The 12480-nt window shown below is 36.8% G+C and overlaps 1 protein-coding gene across 1 annotated transcript in view; it reads right to left on the bottom strand.

Moving 5' to 3' along the window:
* IARS2 (isoleucyl-tRNA synthetase 2, mitochondrial) overlaps nucleotides 1-12480 on the bottom strand; it is a 28900-nt gene that overhangs the window by 9259 nt on the left and 7161 nt on the right. Inside the window, exons 10-14 of the mRNA XM_063328414.1 lie at nucleotides 12299-12389; nucleotides 11927-12078; nucleotides 10765-10925; nucleotides 2981-3083; nucleotides 2267-2360 (exon numbers count right to left, since the gene is read on the bottom strand). Coding sequence (XP_063184484.1) covers nucleotides 2267-2360; nucleotides 2981-3083; nucleotides 10765-10925; nucleotides 11927-12078; nucleotides 12299-12389 — 601 coding nt within the window. The remainder of the gene's footprint in view (nucleotides 1-2266; nucleotides 2361-2980; nucleotides 3084-10764; nucleotides 10926-11926; nucleotides 12079-12298; nucleotides 12390-12480) is intronic.

Here is a 12480-nt window from a genome sequence, read left to right on the forward strand (position 1 = left end):
TAATTTTAAGTCACTTCTATCAGAACTATGCCCCATATCTGGTAGGAAATGCAGCAGGGCAAGCATTAGAAATAAGACTGAATGCATTCAGCCTATGATTTAGGCCACTGAGCTTGCTGTTACCGAGCAATTCCTTTAACCCATTCAGAAACCTCATATTGCAGAATCTCTCTCCCCTCTTCCTCGTCCCCATCCTCTTCCCAACCTGCCATATGTTTTGAAAGCAATCTGTGTGGCCATTAGCTAAACAGATGAATTTTATAACTGCTCCATCTCCTTTAATAAGCTCAGACACAGCTAGCTCAAGTCCAGGGAAATCCCAGGCCTAAGTTCCCCAAGTTGCAGAGACGTTGAAGAGAAGAACTTATTTTTGCGAGACTGGAACTGGCAAGGGAATCTGTAATACTCTTTAGCCCTGATGGTTTCTAACAGACAGATCATTGATTTATAATTTTCCATCATTTGGGTTCAGGGTAGAGTGAAACAATTATAAACATTAGTCTCACGGTTTTAGCCATCTATTATATACTCCAGTAACTCATATGCTGTGAGAGAAACACTGCCGTGCATGACACTGTCATCAGAAGGCAAGCAGTAACTGCCATTATCACTGATCTCCCACTACAAAATTAACAGGTAGCACTTTACAGGTAGCACATCAGCTTCCATATGACTCTGTGCTTTCATGAGTTTAAGGCATGGGAAGTTCTTCTTCCTGTTGTGGCATTCTCTAAGCAATTTTGGATTTCTCGTTGGATTTCATCCATTTTTCCCCAAGAGTACTTTGGAAAATAATCCCATCAGTTAGCCTGTTTGTGAGCCTTGCTAGTTATTTTTATTGACATAAGAAGTTCTGCAAAAAGTGCATTTTTCATAAAGCCTAGATTAAAACAGTAATTTTGTATGAATCACTGAGACAGTACTTCCACTTCTGACAGTGGCTGGGGCCTCAATTACATAGGAAAAAAGGTAATGCAACTTTTGTGTCACTTCTGAAGATAAAGAGTCTTACAAGATCACACTGCTTGTTAATCGTTCCCCCAACTTTAGAACCAGTGAGGCCACTCCAGTCATGTCAGACAGCTAAAGAAGATGCCTTACATACACCCAGTTCCGGCAAGTTTCATGAAAATAGATGACTAGATAGAGGAGAGGAACTTTCAGTGGTTCCATGAAAGAAGTCTGTACTGTCAAAGACCCAACATTTATTAGGCATTACAGAATCCAAATGGGAGCCTTACACAAATTAACAGTGAATCAAGAGTCTTGATTCTGCTATTTCTTTACGCAGGATGAGAGGTAGTTTTTGCATAATGAGGTATTAAGCCCTTAAAGAATGCAAGTATGTAACTGTGCACATAAAATACCATTACTTTGTTATACCTTTCAGAACCAAACCAGAAACATTTTTAAAGAGTGTGAACTTTAACATATGTAAAGGTCTTCCAGAAAATGAATGTTTGCTGATGGTACTATTGCCTGACCACGTTGCTAAGAAATAAAACCTCTGGTACCAACGTGTTTTATAATTCAACAAGATTGTTATCACGCAATTGTGTACTGAGGGTTTAAAGTCCAACAGAATTGATGTATGGGACCAGATTCCTCCTTCAGAAGTGACTCCTGACTTTGGACTGTCCTCCAGACAAACAGTGTGTATTTTATATATTTTTATACAAATATGTATCTGCTACCTCCTAAGTAGCAACTACGGGCAGTAGGAGCTATAAATAGCATACAGCAAGTATAAATGTTTTAAGCCACAATATACTGCTTTAATTACTGGAAGTAATCAGAAGTGAAAAAGTACACCTACACTGTTAAAATTATAAAACTTACTTAGATTCAGCAGAACAAAACCGAGATCAGCTGCTTCAAATAGCAAGCACATGCACGAAATGGAATTTGTTAGCTGAAAGTAATTCAAGAGTTACCAACTAGCAGCAAAATACCTTGGCCGTTTGTGTCATGAAACATAATACTCAAAACAAATACGTTCTGATGAGAAGATATATGGTATGCCACATGGCAGAATCGGTCAGAACAGAATACTAGAAAAAAATCTCGACTTCAACTATGCTGAAAATGAGTTTGCGAACATTAAACCCTTACCTTTACAAGCAAAAGCCAGTTCACAAGAAGTCACAATCAATTTGCTGCTGGCATCACCTAACTCAGTTTTGCTGATATGAACACCATCACGCTAAACAGTTATATTTTATTCTCCAAGTATTTTAAAAGAAAGATAAACATATTAATTCTGTACCTTCTAAAACATGAGCCCAGGAAGTTCCACTGTCAAACCAGATGTCTAGGACATCCTGTCCCTTGACATAATCCAAAACATCATGACCACCAGCCTATTAGAAAAACAAGTATTAAATAATGCCAATAGAATACTCCAAATCACCACTGCTTCTCAAAGCTAGATATAAAGTAGATTTTGTTTCAGGACCAGTTTTGTACAGGCTCTGCTACCAACTTTGTGAGTGAACACAAAATATATTAGGTAATTTTTCACAATAGTTTTCAGATAATTACTGATGAAAATCCAAAACAGAACAAGGAAAAATTAGAAAAAAAAAAGCCCTGAGATGGCAGAGTAACACTACAGTTTGTGTGCTAGTTTAAGAACACAATTGTTAAAGGAACAATAAAAAGTTAGGAATAACTAAATAAAAATTCTAATCCATTTTAATGACAGGGACTTCAAATATATTTTGCATCTTAATTTGATTAAGATGTCACTTTCCTCCTGAACTAAAAGGAGGATGGAGATCTCTGCCCTGAATTAATGGCACAAATCTGATTGTATGTATTTTACCACACTCAGATTTCACTTTCTGAATATTCCTTTCACAGGATACCTTCTCATGAAGGTACAAGATTGAAAAGGATCACAAGAATATACGAAGGTTTTATATTATTTCCTGTCACTGAACTGTCTCAAGCACCCTGTATCTGAAGTAAAAAAAATTACCTTCGCTACAGCCTCTTTTGATAGTAGTTGTTCAACAGGAAGGGTCCACCATGCATCTGTTCCTTGCTGCTCCACTATTTTGATGACATCTGTGATAGTTTCACTGGGTTAGAAGGAAAAAAGGGGTTTATGAACCGCTGAGTTAATCTTACCTTTCTACAAGTATCCCAGATCCAAAGTGGCAAGATGTACCAATAAAAAGATCAAGCTATTTAAACCTGTGATTTTTCAGCTTCTAATCCAGACAAGACTCCACAGAGCTTTCTGCCCCTATTTTTTGTCTTCCAAGATGTGTAAGATTGTGTAAAACCTGGACATACTGAAACTTGCATGTATTTCAAATAGCTTTTTTCTCCAAATACTCAATAACTGGGCACTCGGAAAAGACGCCAGCAGCCTGAGAACTTCTAAAATACATTTCACTTGTTATTTCTTGACCTTGAATTTACAGAAACTAAACAACTACTTCCTCAAAAAATATCTGCTCTGTTATAAAGAGACCTTGAGAACTCATGTGGAAATTGAGAGTTAGGAAATGGCAGCATTTCAAATAACATGCGTATATATTAGACTTCTGCTTGCCTGGATTCCCCCTTTTTAGCAATGTATTTTTCAAATGGTAAGAAACATATATATAAATACATTAATCCCAATAATGTAGGAAACTGTAACTTCTGTACCCAGTAGAGGAGGGATGCAAATGACCACTCAACATATGCTCTGAAGGCAATATATGAGTTCATATGGTATAGCACCAGCCAGGACTAAGGTCCTGAAATAAACATACTACAGAAATAAGAAAAATAAAAAAACTAACTAAGCATTTTTTCCTGATGTGAGCAGACAACACAACCACAAGGCGTGCAGTTCTGTGTGCTATTTATGACACATTCAACTGTTGTCCTCAGTGGGTAATGCTATGGGCAATTCATTTTTAATATTATTTAATGCCAAGTCTAGACATAAATTAAGATAGTTTAAAAACCAAAACAAACCCCACACACTTTGTCTTGCTGACTCACAAATCACTTACTGAAAGAGGTGATTTTTAAGGCATCTGCTCGATTTACAGAATACAGCAGGTCATCATGACATGCCAACTTCAAACAAAAACCGCTGTGTTAACCAAGCCACCAGAGATTTGTTTTTAGCACAAGAAATGAAGATTTAATCAATTAACTAACTTCTTGATACAGTATTGTGAAAAGGGAAAAAGTAAAATAATGATCTGGCATCAATATCTTGAAAATACAAAAGGCAGATGATCTAGCTTCTTCAGTGTCATCACTCAGTTTTGTATTTAGACTTATTAGCACAATATTATTTCTGCACTGCTAATAATCTGAGCTACATCACTACAACATTTAGTGGACTCTTAACACACGGAGTTTAAGCATGAAAACCCATGTTCTCCAAGATGATGTAGAACAAATTATCACTTAATGACATGACATGAGGTACAACAGTAAGAAAAAAAAAATGCAGCTTTGCTCTTGGTCGTGGGAATAAGTTTGCAATGATAGACCAACAGTTCTGTATTAATCAATAAATCATCAATTAATTAATTTAATTCTCAAAGTAAATTCCTGTAGAACATCCCAGTAGGTTTTCTAGAGAGAAAACCCACTAACCAGTAACACTCACAAAGTGACAGCCAGCTAGTATACCACCACTCTTCTTACCCTTTCAGGCTAGAATGGGGATCATTCACCTCCCAGTTTAATGATGATAGAAATTTATGGCTTTGCAATATATCTGCTAACATTTATCTTGGTAAAACAACATTTAGGAGCTCCGGTTCTGAATGGTATCTTTTCCTTTCAGAAATATTTGCATAGAGGCCTATTTGCCTGTGCTTCCAGTTGTGAAGTGTTACTTCTCCACGACAAAAGCAAACAACAGCTCCAGTCCTTGTAGATTCCTGGCAGAGAGCTGGTAAGTATCCCTTATTTCTTGCCTCCTTCAGGCTAAATCTTCAAATTTGGAAAGCCCTCAGGAAAAACCAAATAAGCCAAGGAAAAGTTTGTTTGTCTCCACCCAGACTAAACTATTCCACCGAATTTGTCTCTCTCTTGTGGGGTCAGTATCTTCCACTGAAGAGGTTGGCTCTACACCCAAACCTTCAATGATGACACAGACTGTAGCACCTGGGAACATTTTAGAAAAAGCAATGCACGACATCATTTTTTCACTCCTTGCCAACAGAAGGCTCCATCTTTGATTCTTCTCAAATCAAAGAGAAGAATAACAGTAGTATTTTTAAAGGCAACTATGGATAACTAGCTGTCTCCAAGTGAGTATTTCAAGAGCTCTCTCCACAGCCCCAGTGCCTTCCTGTAACTGGCCAAGTCTTACACTTGGAAGTCACCAGCAGAAGACAGAGTAGCTAAATTAAAAAGATGACTATTTACCCTAAAACATGCTTATTACCACATAAAATGTTACTGCATGTTGAGTGACTCATGGAAGAATTAATTCAGTCCTTAACTAATGGCTCTGGCATCAAATTAGAGCCGGAAAATTTTTCTAATCAAGAATCATCCTCATAACTAGTATAGAAAAGTTGCGAGCATGCCCTATAAAGCAAGTAGAAAATTTAAACAGGAACTAAACTTGTCATCTACTTAAGTTTTCCATATTGCAAATACACTTCAGTGGAGGGACATAAACTGTAGGGCTGAATTCATTTTCAACCTATACATTTTTAAAACATTCGACAGGTATTTGATGATAGCAGTATTTGTAGGGTTTTTTAAAGGTGATAAATTCAGTTATAGACCAAAACTAACAGCTACCTTGGAGAAGACGTAGGAATATACTCTTAACAATGTTTTCCAGCAACTGTATGGGTTCAGCTTGATCACAGCAGAAATCTCAGTTTGACAGATGTTCTAAGCTTTAAGTAAAGGAGATACAGCCTGAAGCACCACCAGTTTTCCGACACTGCAGCTGTTAACTGCAATGACATCTTTCCTCAATGGAAGAGATAATGTTTAAGGTCAGGCCTATCGCACAAATATTAGGAGAAATTAAAGGGGGGGGACCTGAAACAATGTGTTAGTGCCAACTTTACCACCTGCAGTGAGGATGAACTGTTCTCCTTTCCATTGGAAGTGGGGGGAAGGACAAGAAGGAAATAAAACCTTGCTATCAGTCTCCCTTGGGAAACCATCATAAAACGACTGCCTTCATTTACAGTAAATAAGTATCGCCCATGCCACACAACAGTTGCCTTACCATGGTAGATACACCATTACTACGAAACACACTACAGACTAATCTTTTACGAAGTGTATTGCTATGCAACGCAAAGGCTTATATTGTTAATTTATGAAGGCTAAAGTTATTTTAAAGACACATTTTCATGACACGTGAACTAACAAAAATGATTATGCTACAGATAAAAGTTTTCAGACAACTAAAAGAAGGTCAGATTTGCGTTATCAGTCACTTACAAGAAATAAAGATTCAATGACTGTGAAGTCAACCTGTTATTGAACAATATTCTCAAAATTCTATCATAGTTTCAAATCAATAATAAAAACATTTTAGCAGTGCAAGTCTTTTTCATTATATTCAGTTTCCCTAGAGAATATAACCCAACATTCACAGACGAGTATTTCATAAGAGGAGACAGTTAAGATCAAAGATTTCCAGGATATGATTTCAACAAATGGGTTTTTCAAACTGTAGGAGGAAAAATTAAAGACAAACAAACAAACAAAACCCTGTTCCTCTACTCTTTTCCCAATATCCTTATGATTAACTATTACCACAAGAGAGAGAAATGACTACATTTAAGGTATCTATATTGTAAGAAGGCAGATTTTTGCAAAGTACTTTTATGTAAGGTACAAGTGAAAACCACCTTTCTCAAATAACTACTCATCACTTTATAATCTGTGGGCTTCAACATGAGCAGGATAATTCACCAAGCTAGCAATAAACACCATTGTAAAACTTTGCCCTGTATTCATACGCTATCTAGAAGAACTTGCATTACGTGTCACTTGCTACGTTTTAACACTGAAACCCCTACGGCATTTCACGCTACCACGACACCAGCCAATCACTCTGAAGTTTGATATTGATTATGCTGAACTCTTATTTAACGTGTTAACAGAAATTAGGCAGCATTAAGATATAGCCAGGAGGAGAAGAATACAGTGCCTGATGTTCTCTCTACGTCTTTTCAAACAACAGTAAAGAAGGCAAGTTATCTTCTTTTTTACGTGAACGTTGACACTGCAGCAGTAAGTATTTAGGTTACGGTAAGTTGCCATTGCTTACAAGTCACTGAAACATCTTAATATTTTAAAAAGCAAATTAAATCGCAGAGTAGCTCTACTTCAAAAACAAGTTAGGGTTTTCTCTGTCAGAAATTTAAGTTACTTGTTTATCAAAGTCACAGAGAAAGGGACAAAAGCTCTCAGGCGTTAGAATAATCTTTGCAATAGTACTTATTATTACCAATATTGAAGAGTGAATTTGTAAAGAAGTAATTGCATGAGGTCAGATTAAAGTATGTATCTCACATTTATTACCTGGTCTGAGCTACTAATGGAAATACAAATCTTTCGTTTTACTTTTGGAGCTCTTTCTCTCTTCTCTTCAATAAATTACAGAATTTCCTAGAATCAGAATGTTTTCTCTTTAAATCTATTAAATTTTGAAAGCTGACAAACACTGTAAGCATTTATTTGTGCATATATTCTATTTAAAGTCTTTTTTTCTCTGCTCCTGCAGAAAAATCACACAGAATCTTACCACTGAAAATGGCTTAAATGAAAAAAATGTTCTCTCTTCTCTCTCTCATATAGGGTTTTGTTATTCCATAATAATTTTTTAATTCCTGATTACAACATGATGTGGTACACTCTACGTAAGTAATCTACGCATCAGTAGAGTATTAAATTTTTAACCATAGACAACAGTGGCATACAATCAAATGTCTTTTAGGGCTATGGGGGGCCACAGCAGCCAACAGGAAGACTCATGGGAGATCTTGCATCAAACTTGTTGCACACAAGATCACAATCTAGCTCTTGGCTTTCAAGTTAGAAAGACAGGGTTGTTGGTGTGGCAAAAAAAATTCTCCCTCCCCCCCCCCCCCCCCCAAGATGAGAGATTGCATCTTGCAAGAGAAGCCTTCTGCAGCCTTTCACATGACAAATTCAGAAGAAACTCTCACAGAGAGAAACAGTGGTGTATTTTAGGGACTGTTGGTTTTTGGTTTTGTTTGGGTTTGTTTTTTTTTTTTGGTTGGTTGGTTTTGTTTGTTTGTTTGTTTTTAAAAAAAAAAGTCTTTTTTACAGGTGATACATAAACAGGATCAGACAAGATCGACCATTGGTGCTCTCATATGTAACAGCAACTCCATGTGGACTACACTGACTTCCAGTGGAGATGCTGTTACTTTTGATAGCCACTCAAACTCCAGAGCAGCTGCTACTGAAAGTACGCTTATCCATCATTCCAGATAAGAAAACTGCTTTTGTTTTGAAATGTTAGTTATTTACTGTTGCTTTAATGATATTAATTATTCACAAAACCTGAGTATGAAACTTCTTAAAGTGTTAGAAATATGTTAGTAACTTGCTGTGCTATGATTTTCAAAATGATAATGCAAATGCAACAAAATATTTAGGCTTAGCTGTTTTTTTTCAGTAAGAACTGGTGTCCAGGAAAATGACCTATGAATTGACAGACTGCTTTCTAAATTTGCCTGTCATTTCTATAGGCCAATATTCTGTGCACTTTTCCTACTCTGGCTACAGAAGTCTCCTACAGCTATCTTTAAATATCTCGTGAGTCTTCTACTGTTTCTTTCACCTCTACTGTAAAATATGTTAGAAGTAAAGAGTATTGACTATAAATAAGCATCATCAAATGAAATAAATCTATTTTCCAGCATATTGGGTGTGTCTCTCTTTTCCCCTAAATGTCTCTCTTTTTTCCCCAGATCAGATCTAACTAATCATGTCATTCTGTCCCTTTCTTCATTCACCTACATGCGCGACTGCTCGGACAATACCTACACACAAAGGCTGAGTTGTTAAACTACTGCAGAGTTTATAACATCAATATGTCCCAATTGCCACACATCATACAACTCCAGCAATAATCTCTCACGGCTCCAGCACTTACAAAAGGCATGCTTTTTAATATAGCTGACTGGCTTTCAAGGTAATTTTACTACAGTCTAAAGGAATTCCCATGCATCCCTCCTTTCAAATGGTTTCTGTACGAGCTGGGTCAGCTCCTCTATGTTCTGAAGGAGCTATTGCTTCACGTTTGGCTGCCAACTGCTGAACTCTTTTTCATTACGCTCTTACTTTGTTGTTAAACCACATATTTAACAATTTTAAGCAAGCACAAGTAACACACTGAAGCCTACTCCGCAAACAGGTTACAATAAGTATTCCTTAGAAACTGATTTTTTTAATGTGAACATATACTTACTTTTTAATATGCTAACAGTTTTTGCAGGTAAAATGATTTTAAATCCCACAGAGCCTCCATCCCTTTGTTTCCTGATGTGCGTCAGCATTATTCAGGTACTATAAACGGCTATGGTTATTGTGGTCTTTTACCACAGTTATTGCCTACTGTGACAGAGTCAAAGTACATATCTGTGCACCTACACACCCAGTCGCACCAGGTGAAGCTAAGGGCTAACTGCCTAAAGTCCATTCCCTGCTCTCCACATCCTAAGCCTCACCTACTTAAGCGCTTAGTCCAGTCTCTGGAAAACATGCTGGACTCTCTGAAGTACGTTTATTCAACACCAGAATAAAAAAAGTTCCGCAACACTACTGAAGTTCGTCTCCAGCTATGCAATCTTATTATTCATAATGAAACTGCACTAACAATTGTAAGGTTAAGATGTGTAAAATGGAGTTATGCTAGCATTTCTCAAGACAGAAAACAATTATGGAAATAAACAATCAATGTAGAACTCCACAATACTATTTTTATGAAGCCATCTCTTAGAGGACATTCATAACTGAAAACCTCTATTTCCCTAAGGGGTAAAAGCAGAACTCTATTACTCATTAAAAGATAGAAAAAGGAACATGTTTGGTTGAGTTTTCTTGTTGTAAAGCATAGCTTGGATTTCCTCCACATTACGTTGTCTGGAATTCATGAAATGCAGTGTTTGCAACATCTGGATATTGCAAGATGGCAGAATAAGGCTGGCATCTGAAGCTTTAGACATGCCAAATCATAAAGCTAAGGGTCACTTACTTCCATTTATTGAGGCTGGCTCTTCAAAAACACTCTAATTCTATCTTGAAACAAAGTGCAGTTATTTATTCCGCAACTGATTTGGTTATTTCACTTCAGATTATGTCATTGTCACTTATTCAGTTGCAAAAAGCTATTTTGACAAAATACCTGTATTGTCCACTTTACAGCGCTACAATTACAGTTGCAATCTACTCTAACTAAAACTTGCATTTTAGTCCTTGCCTAGATGTAAAGGCCAGCGATTACTGTCAGCTCACTTAAATTGAAGATGAAGGATGAAAGTAGCAAATACTATGAAGGGGACTTCTCAGATAACTTAAGTATCTAAGTAAATTGATTCCTATTACTTACATACAAGTCACCTTCAGCAATGAGGTTTTGATTGTTTTAATTTATAGCTGAATTAATTCTGTGTATAAACAATTACAAGTAAAAGCATGTATTTATACTTAAATAGTTAGAAGTTTTATAATATTGTGCAACTACAGCACAGGCAGTGCTCCTTCTTTCAGTATATAAAGCTAGACAAATACCTGTTTATCAAGCATTCTCCTGTGTTCTTCTGATAAAAAGCAGGAATGGGAACACCCCAACATCTTTGCCGTGATATACACCAAAACGTCCTTCTGTCCAGCATTTCAAGCATTCTGTTCACTGCAGACGTAGGAACAACTTTCACTTTTTTCAGCACTTCCTATAAAGCAGACAGTGAATTGTTGAACACCCTTCAGCATTCAACAAGCACTCTTTACGTTACCAGTAAAAAAAGGTACAGGTCTACACTCCCACTCCCAGTATCGAGTAACACGTTCTTGGGCAACTGTCACATTTACTTTGTTTACTTCACCGCACGTTGCTCTTCAATAACACACTTTGAACGCTGTGTATACTGTACATTTCCCAACAGAGCAACCAACTCTTTTTTGCCAGCTCTGACTCTCTAGCAGATGCACCCTAAAGTGAGTTCGAAAAGGCATCAGTATCTCTACCCGAAGTTTAGTAGCTCATCGTGTCTTGGTGCTGTTGTCTATTTTGAAACCCCATCTTGATACATACTGCCTGTATTACAGAGTGTTGGCTACCACTCGCTCCCGACTCCACTGAATAGCCATCATATTTTCCTTCATTCTAGATAAAGATGAATATGGAATAAACATCTCATGTCCTAATTAGAATAAAATCACTGTTACCCAAGACAGCCTAAGGTGCTGGTCTGAGTTTTCTGTGTGGATGTACATCATTTCAAAGAGCATCGCATATTAAAAAAATACGTTTTGAAGTTATTTAAAATAGGACTGCATCAAAATTAATACTAGAGCAAACAAAGATGTCTGGCCATGCAAGGCTACCATAACAACAAATGTAATTTTAATAGTGATAAAGTTGCATTTTCTCATTTAATTCCTTGAAATTTATTTTTAAAAATATTTTTGGGAAAAAAAAGCCAGTAGCTCTAAGAAACTTCTACGTCTCCTGTAAATGCAGTGAACAAATATGTCAGTCAATGCATTTATCCTGGATTATATCAATATTGACAAAAAACCAGCATTCATCACTTTTACAATTAACTAACACTTTTCCACTAGTAAACCCTAGACGAACATATTCTGGAGTGTGCTATAGCAAGATTGTTTTGCTGATTCTAAATGGCAGCAGCTGTCTTTAAATGTCCCATAAGAAAGCAAAATTATATACCTGTGCTGTAGCCTTCACACTTGCTGTGTTTACAAACCACTGTTTGCTGGCACGAATAATCATTGGTTTTTTAGTCCTCCAGTCATACGGGTAACTGTGCACAAATTTCTCCTCTTTTAACAAAGTCCCGGCTGCTTGAAGCATCTGAATAACTGAGAGAAAAAATGAGGCAAGATTAATATCTGATTTGAACATACCGCTACTTTTAACCTCAATTCATTCCTTTGCATGATCAACACATAATAAGAAGTGCCTGTACCTCATCAATGTTCAACATGTGTTCATATGAACACATACGCTTATTGAACCCTCAAGACTTACCTGCAGGAAAGTAACTGTAGAGTAACAAATGGCTAAACATCAAATACTCACCAGCTTCATTCCCCTCTTCAAGGACATTCTTGTTTTGAAGTTCAGGACCTGCAGCTTCAGTAAAAAAACCACCTTCATCCACAAGGCAATCCTTGAAATAAATATGTTAATCATGTCAATAAAACCATGCGGCAATTGATTACCTTTTTTTGGTATTCAAAAGTGAGTTAAGTACTCTGCTG

The sequence above is a fragment of the Chroicocephalus ridibundus genome, chromosome 3 (genome assembly GCF_963924245.1).
Source record: "Chroicocephalus ridibundus chromosome 3, bChrRid1.1, whole genome shotgun sequence".
Classification (NCBI taxonomy): Eukaryota; Metazoa; Chordata; class Aves; order Charadriiformes; family Laridae; genus Chroicocephalus; species Chroicocephalus ridibundus.